General features: G+C 40.3%; 1 protein-coding gene across 1 annotated transcript in view; it reads right to left on the reverse strand.

The window, feature by feature from the left end:
- The window catches only part of LOC140229467 (dynein axonemal heavy chain 8-like), a 119,359-nt gene that overhangs the window by 75,966 nt on the left and 22,463 nt on the right, over positions 1 to 20,930 (reverse strand). Inside the window, exons 8-18 of the mRNA XM_072309721.1 lie at positions 19,478 to 19,591; positions 18,899 to 19,006; positions 15,663 to 15,911; positions 14,886 to 15,083; positions 14,198 to 14,274; positions 13,201 to 13,294; positions 11,110 to 11,229; positions 9,474 to 9,609; positions 7,522 to 7,709; positions 6,656 to 6,853; positions 16 to 135 (exon numbers count right to left, since the gene is read on the reverse strand). Of these exons, the coding sequence (XP_072165822.1) occupies positions 16 to 135; positions 6,656 to 6,853; positions 7,522 to 7,709; positions 9,474 to 9,609; positions 11,110 to 11,229; positions 13,201 to 13,294; positions 14,198 to 14,274; positions 14,886 to 15,083; positions 15,663 to 15,911; positions 18,899 to 19,006; positions 19,478 to 19,591 (1,602 nt within the window). The remainder of the gene's footprint in view (positions 1 to 15; positions 136 to 6,655; positions 6,854 to 7,521; positions 7,710 to 9,473; positions 9,610 to 11,109; positions 11,230 to 13,200; positions 13,295 to 14,197; positions 14,275 to 14,885; positions 15,084 to 15,662; positions 15,912 to 18,898; positions 19,007 to 19,477; positions 19,592 to 20,930) is intronic.

Genomic DNA, 20,930 nt, shown 5'->3' on the forward strand with positions numbered 1-20,930 from the left:
CCGACATCACTTTACCTGGGTCTTTACGATGAATTCCTCGGCAGTCCAGGCATCGCTCTGGGGTAGCTCCACCAGGGTGGTGTTGGCGATGGTGGACAAGCCGGAGTCGATGCGGGCTTCGCGTATATCATTCACCTGCAATACATGTTGGGAAGTGATATGAATTTCGATGTAATCGCACCTCAACTCTACATTGATTTGGTGCATACCACTCGGAAACTTTCTGCTATGACAATTCCAGTAAGCCTTGGGTAGTATGGACATTATCTAATATCTGGTGTGTTATATGACCAGATGGTAAAACGCCAGGTAACTATATTATTCCAAGTAGCTGTATCAGAGCTTCGAGGAATGTCCTCATATGAAGTATACTCTAATTAGAAGAAAGGTGTGTAACTTGATACATCTTGGCAAACATTAAACTGCAGGCATTTAGGCGTGACAGATTTAATTTCACGAGCGTTCGGCCGCATGGGGAACGCTCGCGTTCCTCCTTTTGTTAGGGGACGCCCCTATTCCTCCTGCGTGCAGAATGGGGGGCTTAATCCCTCTATTCATCAGCCTAATGAGGGCGTTCCTTGGACGCAACAGAACGGACTTGCTCACAAGTCGCATTCATGGCGTTCCTTTCCGCTTTAGGAACGCAAGGATTATCCCAACCACGTGCCTTCCGCGCACGGCTTCACCTATGAAAAGAACAATTTGCGCCGGCAAGTGCACAATTTACGGTGGACGCCAGAATTCCACATCGTTCTTGCCAGTTAAAAATAAATCGCGTGGCAAAAAACAGGGTGAGAGAAATCGCGCACTTCAGACAGTTTACAAACGATTGCGACTCCACATGCATTTTTAATCGTCAAGTACAGTCGCCTACGCTACGGAGTAACATTGCACCAGTTCGCAAAATTCTCTCGACTCGCAGTTTCCAAGCGTCATGAACAGGGCTGGTATTCCAAAAGTTTTGCCAAAGTTTTGCGATTATTCACAAGCAATAATTCACAAGCGAGAAGTTGCATTCTGGTTTACTTTTCGATGACATTAGTCAAGGCTCGACACTTACGGTGGCCCGGTGGCTCGGGGCCACCAAAAACGCACGTCGGGCCACTAAAAAAGTCGGATGTTTGCCTTTACTTTCGAAAATGAACAGCGGTAACAATCGGCTCCGGAAGATGCTAAAATAAATGTCATATGTTTGCTCTTAATTTTGGAAATGAATAACGGTAATATTCGACTCCGTATGATACTAAAATAAATGTCGGATGTTTGCTTATACTTTTGGAAATGCATAACGGTAAGAGTCAGCTCCGTACGGTGCTTAGATTAATGTCAGATAATATTGATTTTGCATTCGGAAATGAATAAGGATAACATTCGGCTCCGGAAGATGCTAAAATAAATGTCGAATGTTTCCTCTGACGTTCGGAAATGAATCAGAGTAATATTCAATTCCATACGGTGATTAAATAAATGTCGGATATTTGCTTTACTTTCGAAAGTAAATAGCAATAACATTCAGAAGATGCCAGAATAAATGTCAGATGATTGCTTTTACTTTTGGAAGTGAATAGCAGTAACATTCTGCTCCATACCATGCTAAAATAAATGTCGGATATATGTTATTCCACACTGCTCGATTAAAAAAAAAAAAAAAACTGTTACGATTCGCTATTTTAATATGCTAAAGGTTCGCTTTTCTTATAAGTTTCGAAATTTCGGACGTTATATAGCTGATTCGAAAACGAAGTTTCTTACCACGAATATGATAATTCCTTTACAGATAAACGACCCACCTTTTTTCCATTTTCGGATGAATGAACCATCTGATTTTTTTTTTTTTTTTTTTTCCGGAATGATGAATATCGTGCAAAGAAGTAAACGATGTCACGTTCAGAAATAAACCCATATTCCCGTCACAGGAAAAGATTCGGCGTTTCTAATTTTCTTTTAGCCAAAAATGATATAAGTTTCGTACCATGCACGTAATTCATTCTCACATTTACGAACCTTCGGAATAATGCCACAAATGGTATTAACGAGCCCTAATACAATTTTGGATTAACAAATTTATTAGTTAAGGCATATCAAATTTGCGTGTTTTGCGGGTTCTGCAAAAAGAACCATCGGATTTACGAACCTTATTCTTCTTTCGGAATAATGAACATAAGGCAAAGGAAATAACGATGCCATAATAAGAATTCAACGTATTTTCTTGCCTCAAAGATTTTCAATACTTATTTTCCGAACTACTAACCCCCAATGTCAGACTAAAAATCCGAAAATTAAATAAGCTTTGCTTTCTGTTTTGTTAATCCCAGAAATTAAAAGGAACAGGTTGTGTCATTCGTTTTCAGAGTAACGTAATTAATTTCATATCCCGATAAATGCACCTTTAGAATCACAAAATTCGTGCGGTTTCTGATTAATGAATCGTATTTATTTGTCACATCAACGAATATCAATCACGGCAATCACGGCCTGTCACATTTGCCTATCTCGTCTCACAGCGTTGTTTCACGTCCGTCCCGTTTTGTCCTTGATGGCCTGAAAATGTGACTGCCGTGGTTGCCGGGAACATGGTGTAAACGCGGCTTTTAGCTTTACGCAACCCAATTCCACATCTCCAAGAGCCTGAAATGCTCAAAAGCGAGATTCTCTTTGCAGGTCGACTTGAGAATGGACAGGTTGGTATTCCTCCTGTGCGGAAGCAGTCAAGCTGTAGGCCTATACAGGTATCCCCTTTCCATGGTCAACTACATGTGCCATCAAACAATGAAAGTATCGATCGGGCACCAGCTACACATAGTCATGAATAGACATTGCGCTAATGGGCTCACAAACTCTTTTGTTGTATACATGAATATTGTCACTGGAGGCAGGTATCTACTGAGCTGAGCCTCTATCGCTGTGTACATCTTCATTCGAGTTTTATTGCGAAACAAGCACACGCGGATTAGTAACGGCATTGCACAAAACCCAAATCTCTTGAGAGATTTTGAAAGAGCGGGATCCGAAACCTGGACCCGTTTCTAGACACTGTACGTTTTAAATTTGATTTGAAAAAACAAACGCATACTCCCCAAAGTGCATGCAACTTTGCGATTTAAATGCAAGTGCGTTGCTGTGAAGATATGCGTGTGATTTCGTATGATTCTGTCGAGATAATTTTTCAGTGCCGACTAAGTTGAAATAGGATGTGTGATTTTCCTTCCCTAAGTCGCCATGTGATTTTGTTTTGTTTAAATTTCTATTGCCATACTCTGAAAATGAATTGTTCTCGCGCTCCGATTCGCAACATTACCGCTCTGTACGGCGCGAGCCAGTCTGAAATAAAAAGAAGAAGAAAAAATTGTTAATCCGGAAACGACATCTTTCGGATTACTAACCTTCGTAAAGATGAATATCTTTCCATCGTCGGACTTATTTAACTTTGGACTGAGATTTAAACCTTCGGAATAGCGAACTGCAGTAACAATAATTTGCTACTATTTTTTCACTGACATTTCGTGAAGCACGATGCGTTTCGGTAGTTTGAAACGTGTAAATGTTGCGATGTCTTTCCCCTGCTAGTGCAGACTAAGTTCGGTCACGGCGAAAGTTCCGTTACGAAATAAAAAAAAATATGATTCTTAAAGTCTTTTCAACAATAGCACGCTTCGGTATAGATTTTTATGCGTTTAAACGCAGTTTCTAGTTTCGTACAGAAACCGCAAGTCTTTTCTGCAACGCTCTTGCGTTTTAAATACAGCGTTGCTTGTGATTTGATGGACTTGCATTTGACTTTTAGAATTGCGTTTAAACGCAATTGAGTTTAAGTTTCTTACAATTTTCTAGTGTCGGATGATTATCAAACGCAAGTCTTTTCAGCGTTCCGTGTGATTTGATGGACTTGCATTTGATTTTTGGGGTTGCGTTTAATTTCTAATTTTGCGTACGAAGTAAAAAATAATACAGGTCTTTTCAACAATAACTCACTTCCGTAGATGTTTAGAGATGCGTTTAAACGCAGTTTCTTATAATTTCGTACAAAAACTGCATGTCTTCTCGGCAATGCTCTTGCGTTTAAATACAGCGTCGCGTGTGATTTGATGGACTTGCATTTGATCATAGAATCGCGTTGAAACGCAACTGAGTTTTAAAGAAGTTCCCTACAATTTTCAAGTTTCGTACGATTATCAAACGCAAGTCTATTCAGCGTTCCGCGTGATCACAAGGACTTGCAATTGCATTTGATTTTCAGAGCTGCGTTTAATTTTTAATTTTGCGTACGAAAAAAACAAACAAAATAATGCAAGACTTTTCAACAATAACGCACCTCCGTAGATGTTAAGAGATGCTTTTAACCACAGTTTCTAGTTTCTTACGAAAACCACAAGTCTTCCCTGCAACGCTCTTGCGTTTGAATACAGCGTTGCGCGTGATTTGATGGACTTCATTTGACTTCAAGAGTTGCGTTTCAACGCAATTGAGTTTCAGGTTTGTACAACTATTTTCTAGTTTCATATGATTATCAAACGCAAGCCTTTTCAGCAACGCACTTGCGTTTATGTGCAAAGTTGCTCGTGATTTGATACACCTGCATTTAATTTTCAGTTGCATTTAATTACATGTAGTTGCATTTGATTACTTTTCTAAAAACGGGCCCAGGTTTCTATTAACGCTTCGGAATAATTAACGTTAGAATATTCGGTTAAACAGAAACACCTACACGTGTATCATGTTCTGATAATGATTTTCTACTAGGACCTTTATGTGTACACAGTTTGTGCGTTTTGAGAATAACGAGCAGGAGAAAAGGGGGAAAGTGAACTGCTTTGGGTAGGCAACTACATGTAATTCTCCAAAGAATGTAAATGAATGTATGCCTTTTCATTTCTGGCGCACAAGACAATGGACGCATGGCACGAACGCTACCACGCCGTACACTAGCGAATTACCGACTCGCGGGAAATTAATTCTTTTTCAGAGAATGGCGATAAGATTTTGAGCGAAAAAAAAAATTATGTCGACTTAGACGAGGGAATAAACACGTATTTCAGCTCAGTTGGCACTAAAAAATCAGGTCGACTTACGTGAGTTGTCGACTTCTAAATGTCGACTAAGACGAAGAAATTTTCAAGGAATAACAAAGGCAAAAATCGGGACTTTTTTATCGTGTCGACTTTACTGTACTATAGCTCCATAGTTTCAGCAGAGCCAGATGTGTATGCACCTCCTTGGTTTCAGGCAGGCAGCTCTCATCAGCTAGCTCTCGCCAACTCCAGCACGTGTCTCCATCAGCATGCTCGTATTATACAGCACAGGGTTACTATACATAGCCCCTGTTCCCAGGCCCCATGCAATTGACACGATGTTTACGACCCATTCAGCGCGTACGCAAATTCCTTTACCCTGCGGTTTTGCCTGGCGGCAAACCTGCTTTGAAGTTCCTGGAAATTTCCACCAGCCTGTTGCCTGGCTGGCACGGCCATGGGTGTCAAGTTTCCGTCAATCTACCTAGCTATTGTGAATGTTTTTCTTAATACACTTGTCACTTCATTACACACATTTTGCTTCACCTGAGAAGCTGCTTACAAGAGTGGTCTCACGCTCATGTAAGGGGAATAAATACTCTTTCGGATATACTTTTTGATTACGCCTCTCGTCGACGCAAATTAAGGTAATCACAGCGTTACTAACGCGTAATAGTGCGATGCCTTTGGTGGTTTCATTTGTTTGCTAATTTGTCCGTTTTTTAAGCTTCCATGAAATCAACTGTGTATAAGTGTTCAGCACAAGACAAAGGGAAGACTTAATCCGGGCGTTCCCGAACGCTTGCTACATGGAGCGATGGCTTCGTGGTCGATTGGGTGCAGTGAAGTTGACGCTATTGTGTTCGAAACAAAGGCACTAAACAAAAGACTTTTAAGCTGGCGTTCCCGAACGCGGACGGCATGGGCGCATGCCAAGCTCGAGCCAAGCTGGCTACTTAACAGATAAGAAGGCATGCCGGACGCGGGCGAACGCTCGTGATATTAAATCTGTTGCGCCTTAGTGATAAGCAGTTCTGTAGATGAACATTTCTAATGGAAATAGAGCAGAACCTAAAATGACGCACCTGGTAATAGGAAGTATTATGTGGAGAGCACAGGAGGCAGTTTAAAGAAAGACATATGCAATGGAAGTGGACCACTTCCTGATGTGCTCCAAAAGGGTACCAAAAGCGTACCACAAGTTCATATGCGAAGAATGCGCATAACATTCATTCATTCTCTTTGTTAGGGACATTTGTAAGTATTACTAAGCGCACCAGATGAATGACCCTCCTGCTACAAAATGTGTGACTCCCTCTAAAACTAACTCATGAGGTACGCTTTCTCAACAGAGCAAATCTGGCACAGAGAGGTACGGTTCGCTTTCGTTCGCTTTTGAGCACTCAAACATGGCCTAGGACATCAGAGATAGACATAGATTCAAGGCCCTTTTTCATAAAGCTGTTCGTAAAGTTACGAACAACTTACGAACAACTGGTGACCAGTTCTGATGTGCTATACCTATCAGAATTTCAATAATTCAGCACAAGAACTGATCACCAGTCTTTCATAAGTCGCTCGTAACTTTACAAACAGCTTTATGAAACACCCCCCAGGTAGATTAAGGAGTAGGAAAAATCTCATACCTGCTTGATGAGGAGGGAGAGGTCTGTGAGGGCAGCCCGCATGTTGCTGAAGTAGGCCTCCAGGTTGAGGGAGGTCCAGGTGAGCATGGTCAGCCCCGGCTGGATGGCGATGTCCACCTTGCGCGTGTGCGGCGCCATCAGCTGCTGGAAGATGGGGCTGATCTGTGCCCTCGCTGCAGCATTCTCCTCCAGGATTGCCTGCCAGAGGTGGGAATATATGCCACAGACAATATAGCGATTACAACATGCTTCTCACTGTTTTTCTTGTGTCATGTTATCAACAGTCATATCCATCCACAGGGCTGCCAATATTAGCACATCAAAATCAGCGAGATTGGAGAGAGCAATCTGGGAGACATGTAGTTATGTGACACAATGTACAATATCCATATTGATCAGTGAGCAAAAATCATTCCTCAGTCCTTGGAGGCAGAATTTAGGAGTTCCTGTGTGTGAGACACTGTAAAACACAATATTTTCGCGGCAAGAAATTTTCGCAAATTGGAGCCGACGGCCTTTTTCAAGGCATGAAATTCTCGCAAGTTGCCTCTAACATTCAATGCATATAGTGTCGACAAGAACTTTCATGTGCAGTTTTATTTTCGCGAATCTTGGCCCTCGTGATCGAAATTTGTGAAATTAAAATGCAAGCGAACATTCCTCTTCTTACAGTAGTCACATCTGATACAGGGTAAAGATCCCGCTTCCATTCATTCATTACAAAGAGCAGTGTGCATAAAACCTGGTGAAGTAGCCTGCCCGAAGTAAAGATTGTACTATGACTAGACCCAATGGCAGACCAGCTCTGAATATGGGCTATTCAGCCATCTTGTCAGACAGAAAATGAAAACAAACAAAGACTGTACCTTCAGAGAGTTAACGTTAGCCTTGAGCTGGTCCTGGCCCATGACGATGATGAGGGCCGCCTCGGGAACGTCCAGCCCCAGCTTGACCATGCAGACCGACTCCCTGATGACCTGGTAGAGCATGGGGTCAAAGTTCACCATCAGCTGGCCCGTCTCTGGGTGGCGAATCAGCAGAGTAGCTCGCAAACCTGGGAGTTGATACAGACAGATTGCATGACAAGAATCCATGGTTTTCCAATTTAATGGTTTGTTGGAACCAGGGGGCCATTCCCTAAACATGAGAACTATATCATGAAACTTATTCATTTCATGATATTTTGATTTTTCCCACTTCTTTCTACTATCTTTGTCCTTTCATGTTTTGAGTGCACCTTCAGCATTTCATTTAATGGACTGTGCACAATACAAATTGCAACTTTTATTATGAGCACTTTTATTATTATAATCATTATTATCATTATATCACGCCAAACAATGAACCCAAAGTTAGGAGAGATTCAGATCATATCTACTTGGGAAGGATACATAGACATTCATGATGTATGCTAGAATGTGGCATGGTGGGCGTAAGATATTATTTCCAAATGGTATTGTGAAACGATTCCTAACTTCTGAGGGCTGATTCCTCAAAAAGATATCTCTAAGATTAGTTGAATTGAACTTAGGATTGATTTGAGAGTTTAGTGATACAGCTCTAAGATGTCTCATATGTTAACTTGAAAGAGAAAACTTATTTACTGGAGGGGAAGGATCAAGTCCAAATGAACTTGAAACTTTGTTGTGTGTTTGGTTGTTTGTTTGTTTTTAATCTTTTTTAGGGGGTCTAAAGATGATGTTGACTCGGATGAACAAATGTCAACTGCACTTGAATGTTGCCAGATAGAGAACGAAAAAAAAAAGCCAACAGGAAATTAAGTTTATATCATGTACAAGACTCATTAATGACACTGCCTTTCTCAAACAAAGTCCCTTGCCTTGAACCTGGCCAAGGACCAGAGCATTTTACTGTGGGTTGTTTTACATCATCGAGGTGACGTCAACTCAGTTTCAGCAACATTCCATTTGAGTGAAAAATGCTGATTAACGTTCCACTTACATTGTACTTGTGTATCTATATGTCAATGAAGACTCCAAATGATAATTTGGAAGGGTGAAAGTTTGCATGTGAAGCAGATGAACCATTAACCCTTATTGCGCTTTGTTTACTGACTGGCATGCACATAGGAGTGCCTTCTTCGCCAAATGGCGCAACTGTCAGTAAATCAAGATAGCCTAATCCCCCCTAATCCTTTTTGTGTGTGTGTGTAAGTGTGTCACACCATAGCCTTCCTGTGGGACTGAGGCACACTGCTACACCCGAGTAGGCTTGCTCATCTAGGACTGGGTCAAGGTCAAGTGTGGAACATATACTGAATGTTGTTGATAAAACTTGGCAAAGTTACGCTACGTACCTGGGCACTTAAAGGGATTTTACGACGAAGTCAAATCGACTGTTGAGTTCAATTCAAAGCATGTGATGAGATACTATCAGTGTTCTATGCAAGCATTTAAAGGGAAAAGTGTAAAATAAACATATTTTTCAACCAGATAGACAGCAGCAACTCAAACTGTGCCCTTCCTTGACTAGTTGATTTTGCCACAACATATCTTTATTGTAGGGTGACACAATATTTGCTCCAGCGACAACTGCTGCGGTCTTCTTATATTCTCCAAGGACTATGGTTAGGGCTGTGACAGGGTTTTAGATTTAGTTTGACGTGAGGACTAGGATTAGGGTTTAATAGGGCTATGTTTGTGGGTGTGATTTATGTTTGACTTTAATAGCATGAAGATATTTCATGGGAGCAATTGTCACGAGAGCGAATGTCATAGAACCTTCCCGGAGAAACAAGCCAAAGTGTACTTCAGACTAGTCTTCAGTCAGTTAAAACGAATGGCGGCGAAAAACTCACCAGATCTGACAGCTTCTATCTGGTCCACCCAAGCCCTGTGGTAGCGGATCTCAAACTCCATCAGGACTGTCGCTGTGCGGTTGTAATTCCGCACAATTTTCTTGGCGTCGTTGCTCTTCATAACAGCAGGTACCTCCTGTAACATTTCATGAAATATTGCATGGTGTCGTGAAAGTTGTGCATCTACTATTTGTGTCTCCGACTCTTCAGTCTGACTTTTTTCCGGTTTCTTTTTTTTGCTAGCTGTTGTTTTTATTTCTCAATCTTTTTTTCTTTCCTGAGAAGTGCAAAAGACCTAGTTTACAGTGGCGGGCTGGCCCAAGGTCCACCTACACTGCAGTACTAGGCCATGCCTTCTTGTGCTTTATCACTGCCTCGTCAAGCTGCACCCAGGAGTGAAGATTCCTTTTGCATGTTCTTTTCTTCATTGTAGTGGGGCTCTCCATACATGTAAACCTTCCCCCCCCCCCCCCAGCACTCTCTACAGTACAGCCGAGTGGGTTTGGCCAAAAAATTGCAATACCGAGGCCAGTCTTGGTACCGCAATTACTTTGGTGTAAATGGGGTCTCAGAGTGAAGTCTGCCTTAATATGTGAAAAATGTACTCATAATATTCAAAAGGTGCTGTCCTTCAACATCAAATATTGCAGACCATCAGGTGTGATGCAGACAAACACATCCACACACGCCAGAAAAAAAAAAAAAAGATATTCTGGACTGTTTCTCTGTTGTCCTAATCCTGAAACCTACACCTAACAATAATCCAAAAATCTAACCCTACACCTATGCCTCATCCCAATCTTTACTCTAATCTTATCACTTACCAGTATTTAGCTAGGGGATATCCGTAACTGATAAGTGTCCTGATATTTTTTTTTTCACTTTCTTCCATACGTATAATGTAATAAGTACATCAAGCGCGCAGTATCTGCACCACAGCATATTACACGTCACATGGTAAATGAAAATGTAATGCACATTTGTTCTTGAAGTACCATAATTGATACATCCTTTGAAATCAAACAGAAAACCTTGTTCCAGAAAGTTACATGTTTTCATGCTACAGAAAACAGGAAATAATTTTAAAGTTTCACACACAAACACACACATTCCAGACAAAACACACACACATACACACACACAGAAACATATATATTCAGATAAGATCCATCAAAATCAGCTAGAGTTAAACATCTTCATGAAACTGAATAAACAAAACACAAATCACTTGTAGGATGCATGACTTTAGATATACGCTGTACTTTACATACAGCATTGACATTGTTTTGATATTGCAATGTTAATAACGGGATGTCCTTGATTTGCTATTCTGGTACGTAGAATTAATTGTTGTACTTTGTTATTCTGTTGCAGGGCCCCAAAGAATATCAGTGTATAAACCACTTATGGGGCTACCCTGGGTAAAGAATACTGACTGACTGACTGACTGACTGACTGACTGACTGACTGACTGACTGACTGACTGACTGACTGACTGACTGAATCAATCAATGAATCAATCAATGAATCAATCAATCAATCAATCAATCAATCAATCAATCAATCAATCAATCAATACCATTCTACTTCTAGCTGGTTTTTGGACACACACAAATAAATACAAAAAGGTTATTACCTTGATGATATCCATGGGTTCTTGAATCTTCCTGAAGAGCTGTCTAGCCCAGGAGATCTTACCTGCCACAGGAGGCATGTCCCTTGGAATTGGGGGATCATCCTTGTGCCTGTTGTACAGCTAAAACAAAAAATAGATATGCACTTACAGTCAAACCTGTCTATAGCAACCACCTGTGGTATGCGACCACTAAACACAATTCCCCCCCCACCCCCCCCCCCCAAGAGAAAAGCCATGTTACTGACCCTGTCTATAGCAGCCACCTGTCTACAATGGCCATTTTTTCCCATCTCCCTTGGGTGGCCGCTATAGACAGGTTTGACTGCACTATGTTCTGTGAGTATAAGTACACAGTCAATCCGGACAGTTACATTGTAGATACCTATGGAGGGATCAATATGTACAGATAAGCCATGCTGATGATCACATTTGTGACTCAAAGAGATATAGCTGCAGAGCAAGAGAGACAATATCACAGACCCAATGACAAGTTAGCAAACACAATACAAATTCTAAGGGCCTTTCATACAGAATTCATAAATCCCAACACACAGTATAGTGGTTAAAACAGGGAATTCAAGAAACACAATCAACAAGTACATGCTCTATAAAACAGTAACCTTCGTCCATTCATAAATTCTGAATATGTTGTGGAGGTTTTATTTTCTTTAATTTGGCTAGTTAAAAAAAAAAAAAATCACCAATATGGCAAATTCCAATCTTACAACTTCTGATTTGGTACTATGGCATTGAAATATTTAGCAGATCTACAGTACTATTAACTGAATACATATTTGTTTATGGACTGAATAACTTCTCTCTGTCAGTAATTGGACAATATTTTTGTTGTTGATGATTTGGGTTTGTTGCTTCTTTATTTGTGGTTGTAGCTAATACTTTCACATCATCAGAAGATATGAAAGGAGTGGTCCACATACGAGTGGATTCACAGGTCTATAAGGGCCATTGTGTTGGGCCTTTTACAGTACTGTAAAACGTGGAATGTTCGCGTGCATTTTGATTTCGCAAATTCCACGAGCGGCAACATTCGCGAAATTAAAATGCACACGAAAGTTTTTGCCTACACAGTATGCATTGGATGCCAGTGGCAATTCGCGAAAAATTTCATGCCGCGAGAAAGGTCATCGACTCCAATTGGCTAAATTTTCACGCCGTGAATATATCTTGTTTTACAGTAAACAAATATTATGCACAGGTGAAAGGGCATTAGTGGAGATGCATCACACTCGAGAGTATTTACAATGGTGTACAGCTGCACACTGTGAGTACCCAAGAGTGAGCTGCATCTCCACTAACATCCCAAACTTAAACCTGTGCACTATTTGCTTCATAATTTGTTCTTTGCAGTATTTTTTTCGATTTACTTTGTTTTATGGGTAAATACCAGTCAGCTACAAGTGTAGAACTTGCTTTTGAAAAGGCCAAGATGTCTGGAGATTAATTTGATAATCCTTCATTGTGGTTGTTATAGAGTTTTACTTCTTGGTTTGTTTGTTTTGTGGTTTGTTTGTTTGTTTGTTTTTTTTTTGGGGGGGGGGTTTGGGCCCATTCACTGCACAGAGTACAGCGTGGTGTGAGATTAGATACTTGAACAGACACTAAACTTCAAAGCCTCTTAACTTGGCGTTCAAGATCACATAAAATTCAATTCTGTCTCGTCTTATTGCGCGAGCGCTTGCTGAATACGCAAACGCTCGCTACTAGTGCGCATCATTTTGTTACAATTCACAAGCGCGCAAACATCTTGCTAGTTGTTTGTTTCATACGCAGTTTTAGGGGCTTCCCCTTTTCAGTGCTGGGATGTGACTGGCAGAGTCAACTTCCAAGACGAGTAGAAGCCGGGTAATTTTGTGCAGTTTATGCTTGCTCTGCTTGATTGTACAGATGATAATAATTATATTGGATGGCCTTGATTCATGGAATACCAGGGAATATTGCACTCGTTAGGGTCAATATTGCACTCATCTTCGATTCGTGCAATATTGGCCCTAACTCGTGCAATATTCCCTGGTATCCCATTCATAGCCATCCAATATAATATAAATAACGGGGTGACATATTGCATATTACCTTCTTGATTCCTTCTATTTCAGAACCAAAGTGGTGCAGGATGACACCATACTTGTCATCGATGTTCAGACAGGGGATGTTCAACTTTTCAAACCTATAGAGACACACAGAGACACCAGGCAAGTCAGTGGCAGATGTGAAAATGCCCAAATGCAAATTGATCTGCTTATACTGTAGCATGAGGGGGAAAATGGGTTATATGATTGCATATTTGCATATGAGTACCTTCCCCTTAACAAATCCTTTTGTTTTCCCCATACACTACCTCTCACCACTGTACACGAGATGCATTGAACACACAACTGAGATGAATGTGAATTTAACTGTCTATATTCGCATTGTCACTAAGGATCTTCACGAAATGCATTCTGGGCTGAAGTTGTTGTTTGTTCAAGATTTGGACTTTGAAAATTAAAGCTGTATCTCGTTCCTTTGCATAAAGTGTACATGGTCTGCGAGTGAATTTATTTTGAAATATTTTGAAAGGAAGAGAATGTTCAAAGAAAGACTGTGTCCTTTTAATAAACATCTACATGTAAATGGGACAGGTTTATGATAAAAACGCTCACAAAAAGCCATCCCAATTCAATTACCATGATGGCTAGCTTGCAATGATAGTAATTCTTGAAGATCCATTGGTGATGAAGCATGCTGATTTGTTTTCTTTTTCTCAAAAAAGGAATAATTAAGTGAGGGTCAATCAAACATTACGACAGAAAAGATATCAGCTGCCTTATATTCGCTGTATATTTGGCAGTGTTTTCAGTTTTGCAAAATTTCTGACTTGATTGATACTGTAAAATGAACAAGTGGTACAAATGTTGCTATCATAAAGCAATATGCATATATTTGTACCTAAGGTGGGACATTGAAAATGTGGCATTTTACCCCTCCCTGTGCAAAAAAGACTTTGTATTGAACAAGACATAAAAGTCACTGAGAATGTAGGAGTTCAGAGTCTGAACAATGCAATCACTCAAGAGAGGTGAGAACAAACCTTTTCAGGAGGGTGAGAGCCTGGGCCGTGGTGGGAATTCTCTCAAAGGAGGAGTCCAAAAAGCCTTGAAGCATGTACTATAATACGAGAAAAATGACACTGATTGGTAATGCTCCCACAACACACATTTTGATGGTGTACTTTCTAGCTTTGCCAATGCAGGATACTGTATATGCCATATATTTAGCGAGTCGATTTTTCGCAAATCGAGACTTCCCAATGATTTTGCAGGTGGTTAAATTCATGGTTGCAGAGAGCATTAATAATACAGAGAAACATTTTTAAATTCATGTCGGGAGCAGAGTTAACATTTTTTGCGTGTTTTTAACTTCCCAAATAACACCTGACTCGCAAAATTCGTGAAAAATAAAAACCTCGCAAAATATTCGGTGTATACAGTATCGGGCGTATTGGGCTATGGGAACCTGGTATATCAGGTTCCCGAAGGAATGGGTTACTAGTGATGTGCAATCAATCCAACTTCTTAAGACAACTGGGCCCTCCACCCTGTCATTGTAGACAAATTTACAATATGAGTAGGAACTTTGCTGACTATGGAAAGAAAAAATTTGGATACTGATTGATATGTATTTGATTGCAAAGCTGTCAATCAACTGCATTTTCAACAACTGCATGATTGATATTTAACTGCATTAATTTGTCCAATTTCTGACTGCATCATTCTCACCTCGAGGTCGTAGATGGCGCTCTTGAAGTCCTCATAGTCAGAGTCGAAGTCGATCTTGCGGTGATCGAGGATGTCGTAGGGCTTCTTCTTGACGCTGGCGAAGATGGTCTGGAACTTGGCGCTCATGGGCTCGATGCCCTCGATGCGGGACGTGGTCAGGACAGAGTAGGTCTCAATGGTGGTCAGCATTTGAATGATCTGTCAAAGATTTCGATTGATTGACACATACTAACAATGGATTATACACTGCAGCTGGTGTTCTCTCTGAATCCTTCATACAATGCAATCCAGGATGGAAGGTAATAGTATTGTACCTTTTCAAAACAAATTTGTGTTAACATAGAATGCGACACTTTTGGACGAGTCAAATCACCCGTTTACTTTTAAATAAGCATCCTAGGCATATATTGCCTTTTATTGAATATTTGATTCTGCTTACTGAGTAACAGTTGTTTTCTACCAGCACAGTTAAACAGACTGAGTACTGTACAAGTGGAAATTTTCGTGGTGTACAAATTTTCGCGCAGTAAAAATTTTCGCGCAGTTTGCACAATCAGAAACTAGCACAAAAATAAAAGCTTGCAAATATTTTTGCTTGCCATTTGTTCCAGTAGTTGGTGTTTTGATTCCGCGGAATTAAAAACATGCAAAACTCTCCTAACCAGGCCAAGCGCAAAAAATTAGTTACGCACAAATATCCACTTTTACAGTACATGAACAAAAGAAGTCCGGTGATATCAGCTGGGGACGGAAGCGGTCAGCGCAGATCAACTTTACCTTGTCAATGCGCTTGCAGAAGGCGTCGAACTTGCCAAAGATGTACATCTCAGAGAAGTCGAAGGGCCGCTCCTGGGGTATCTGCTCGATCTTCTTCTTGGTCTTGTGGAAGCAGGTCTGGTACTCCTTGTACAGCTTGATGGACACTTCTAGCTTGGCCACCAGGGTCCTGTAAGACTGGTCCCAAATGCGGGACATGCCGTCATCCGTGATGTAGTTCTTGCAGGCCGTCACCATCTGGTTTGTGACCTACACGTGGGATATTGTACCGATATTACCTGCTTAGTAGTGTATAACTTGACGTCCCCACTGGTGTCATATTTTCCCAAAGAGATCATATTTCCCAAGGCAAGCATTGCTAGGTGAAAGCATTGTCTATAGAGGGAAAATATAACTCATAAGCGATTGTACAGTGTTATATCACACTGAAAGACAAGGCAATATTTTTTATAATGACAGACAAGGCAATGTCTTTATATATTACTTGGTATACAAATATATATATTATATATATATGTATGTATTATTTCATTCCTGCCTATGCAGTCACCAGATATGCAGTCACCAGTATAATTCTGGTGTTTTATATAACACATGTATAGATCCTTGCAATCTCATTGGATGAATGCAGGTCACATGACATTCAGAAGAATCAGCTGTCCCACACTTGTACTCTTTATGGCAGTGCAATAGACTTCTACTGAATTGGAAATCAAGCAAGCCAGCCGTGTAATAGATCCTAGGGCACATTGAACTTATGTATCGTAAAAAAGCAATGATGCATACGCACACCCACTTGTGCTGCCAGCGCGCAACCAGTAACCATGGCCACCCCAGGCCCAGTTGCACTGCACAACGATCCAGGGGTCGTGCAAGTCTAATTTGTAAACATGTGAATACATTAGATCATCATGGCCATCCCTACTCACAAGAGTTTTGTTCACGTCTCTGATGAGGATCTCAATGCATTGTACAGTGATGGTGAAGCAGCAAATACTAAGAAAGTGGTCAAATATGCTTTGGGTCACTTGGAGGCATTAGCCAAGTGTACGGCGACCACGATTTCAGAGGTATGAGATCCAGATCTGGACCGATTTCTACTCGCTTCTACACTGGACTGAGACGAGATGACAGCACTTTGTACACATGTAAATCCATGAGTTCTATCAGATACGGACTTCACCAACATTGCCAGTCTGAAAGAGATGTGGTCATCACAAAGCCTGAAAATTTTCCGGGAGCCAAAAAATCTTCAAAGTGATGATGGTGAAGCTCAAAAAAGAGGGGAAAGGCATTATGAAGCACAAAGTGGCAGTAAAAAAAGGAGGACATTGCCAATTTTTGTTAGTTTAATGCAGTCAGTGTTGGTACCTCTTTGGGCCTTCAAAAGGTGTTTCTGGATGTTATGATTTGTTTCGGACGGAGAGGACAAGAATCTCTCCGTGAAATGACATCAGATGATTATCTACTCAACACTGATGAGAAAGGACTTTGTTACTTTGAACGCCGGGACACTTTAAAGTCGAGAAGAGAGAATGTAGACACGGAATTTGGCGGCCACACGTACAAGATTAAAAACTTGTCCAGATGCCCAGTCACATCACTAATTGAATACAAGATCCACCTTAATCCTGGATCAATGTGTTTTTGGCAATGTCCCAAATCTAAAGCTCAAGAAGAAGGACCATGCTATGATAATGTACCACTTAGAGTCAATACAACTGGGAACAAGACGAAATTGATCGCCGAGACTGCTGGATCACAAAAACATTCTAACCAAAGCCTTCGAGTTACAACTGTGTAAGCTTTGGATTCGAAGCAAGCTTGAAAGTCATGACATAATGGCTGTCACAGGTCATAAGTTAGAGTTTCTCTCTTCAAACACTGCACCAAGACAAGTGCAGAGAAGAAGACAAGGCAAGTGCCATAATGTGTCTCACCCATTCGCGCACAAGAAATTGTACGCCAATGGGATATAACAGATTAAAAAAAAGAGATATAACAGATAAAAGGAGATATAAAAGGGTAAAAATTTATGGCGAAAAAGAAACGTGCCATAAAAACTTAACATTGGGACCTTAAAGTCTCCCCTCACCTCCGGTGGGCTCGACAAAAATGAGTGCAAAACTAGCCAATGGGATGCAAGCAAGAGAACCAGGCTAGGCCTACATGTAGCCCAAGTGCGGATCTTCATCTATATCTAAGCCTAACCACTCTTTCTTCAGCTCAGGAATCTATCGTTATAGTGGCCATTGCAGATCTTCAGCAAGATGTCCAAACTGATGGTGCATCAGTTTCTAACCTGTTTTTGTCTCAGGAACAAGTGAAGAGTTTGTTTGCAAAAACCGATACGTCCATTTTTAAAGATTTTGAAGTACCGTCTCTGTCATAAAGTACAAAATAATACCTTTTAAATGATATATTGGTCACTACATATAAAGGTATATTTTTGAAGTTATGGTCAAAAGAAGCACAAATTTTCTTATTATTCTCTTTATTTTTCCTGACCTTTCATGGCAAATATCTCCATTTGACAAATATGGACTTATCGGTTTTTGCAAACAAACTCTTCAAGTGATTCTTCAAGAATCTAATCTCAACATCCAAAGCTCAACATTTTCAAACAACATGGCGTAGCATTTCCATTTTCATGAACCTGTTACATTTTATGATAACACCTAGAAAAGATGATGGCGGAAACATTTGAATACATTTAATTGTTCTACTTTCTGCAAACATCTGTTATTTTTAGCAGAATGTTATTGATGAGCGCTAAATGTGATTCTTTGCAGAGCAGATACAACAAAGCGAGACCAGTGCATTTGGGTAATCTTTGTGTTTCCCATATACAGTACTGCTATTTCCTGGACTGCTTAAATGTTTATCAAAATCTAATTAAAATTGGGAGACTAAAAATCACATCTCCTAACAACAATAAAACAAAGCACATACTTACTAGTCACAACAACCTGTCTGTATAACAACTAGAAATAAAGGGCATACCACAGAATCACATCATGTTGCTCTTTCTTATATCTTTTCAATATCCAAACAGGATAAAAGCATAAGCAAATATAAAATAAATCATTTCATTAGTATTCTGAAGGAAAAAAGACTTCAGAATTAAGAGATTATGCCAGTACTCCACTTTACGTTCTTTAGATAATAATGGCCCATCCATAGCAATTAACTAATGCAAATATCGGCACAACAGATTGGGAATGAGTCTAGCTGACCTTGATGAAGAGGGACGTCATGCGTGCCGAGGTGTTGTAGTAGCGTGAGATGCTGTGAATCATGCGGATGGCATTGATGAGGCTCGGGATGCTCTCAACCATACCAATCTACGAGGAGGAAAAAGACAAGATGGGACAACAGTGCTAACATATATATTTTAGTTATTGATAGATTAACCCTTCCTGTACTTTGTTCAGTCTATTAACTCTTCATGTGCCGTGGTGTAAGCCTCCTTCGTGCCACATTATTCTGAGACAGCAACGTAGCCATCCTTTGGGATAACATTGTTGTTGCTGTTATTTTTTCAATCGATGGACAATTAATGGACAAAACTGCTAGTAATATTAGTGTAATTTCATAACAATCACTGTTCTAACATGGTTGCGTGGAGCATGTATTTTGATACCAGAATATCTTGTTAAAAGCAATAGTTGAATACAACATAGGTTTCACGTGAAAGTAAGTTGCTTTAGGCACTGACAGTATTATATCACTAATCTTTGAATGCTTACTGAAGACGTTTGGAAAAAAAAAAGAAGAAAATATACATACATAATTTATGATAATGAAGTATTTACCGGATCTGAATGGTAAAGAGGCTCACAAAACTTCTCCAGGGTGTAAAGGTATTTCACATTGTCCTTGGCCTCATTGGCAGCATCTGTGATGCGACAATCAAGCTCCCTCCATTGCTGAATTCACATGAAACAAAGAAACAGAGTCAATATTAAAGCAATCAGTCCACTACCAATGAATGAGGTGATTTATGAGGGCCTTCTACTTCTGTTTGTGGCAATGCTTTTGTGTGGTTCCTAAAGACATCTTCAGTAGATGTTGATGTACCAGCATGCAGGTACAGCATCAGTGAAAACTGAGGATGGTGGAAGTTCACTCTTTCTTTTAAATGGAGAAATGCAAGATTTCTTCCAAGCAGTGAATTACATTGCAAATGAAAATTATCTACCCATAAAACACATTTAACCCATTGAGAACGGATTGATTTTGATATAACACACATTTCCCATAGACACCTGCCCAAGTATACTCGGGACTCATCCTCAACGGGCTAAACAAAAACAAAAAAAAATGAAAGACAAGACTATCCACACTGAAAAGCATCATAGACAATAACATGGATATGATGATAGTGGAGACTGATATAAAAGATATTGGCAAGTATGCCAAAATTCTGTTTCTTTTTTTGCTAAAGTGGCTTAATCTTGGATACTCCTAAAGCCATGTTCATCATATCATACACCACGACTTCCTAAGTATTATAGATGATACAAAAAGCACCCCTGGTATAATTCTCTTGGCTACGTACACAGCCGATACAAGGTGATACAATGGTTTACCATGAGCCAGGTGCTCATAGATGCATGGCTATATCAACATAAAATATCACACACAGAGCGTCTGGCTGTTTGCTGAATGGCTAGGTCGACATAAAGCAATTGTATGACGGTGCAGATTAGAGTGACTGGCTGAGACAGCGCATATCCAAAGCTAGGGGAAATTCATGTACATTGTAATGCCAAAACACCAGTGTCTTGCTCTTGGCTATGTGACTAGGGTGAAATTCTCCCACAGCACACCTGCATTGCCCTTGGCTACATAGCCAGGTCATAAGCATCTAGTCACATTCTGTGAACGTCAACATTTTTGTGCGATGCATTTTGCGTGCTGAGCTGCTCATAATCATACTCATGGGTTGTAAAATTCACGCTGTGTAATTGAATTGCTTACTTGCATAGTTATCCGATTCAAAGACATTTAACTGTGTGAAATTGATGCGCTGCGCGATTCATTTGAACGTACGGCCTGCACAGAAACTAATGCATACACCCATGTGCTCAAATGAATAAAACTAATTGTACGCATTAGGACCTATGCGCACAAACACACACTCATACCAGGGAGGTACATGTACCACTGACGAAGCACATACATCTAACCCATTCAAAATGTACAGAGAAAATCACAATGATATTTTGCTGGTAATATAATTTGAGCTTATTAAAAGTAGTGCCA

This window comes from Diadema setosum, chromosome 6 (genome assembly GCF_964275005.1).
Source record: "Diadema setosum chromosome 6, eeDiaSeto1, whole genome shotgun sequence".
Classification (NCBI taxonomy): Eukaryota; Metazoa; Echinodermata; class Echinoidea; order Diadematoida; family Diadematidae; genus Diadema; species Diadema setosum.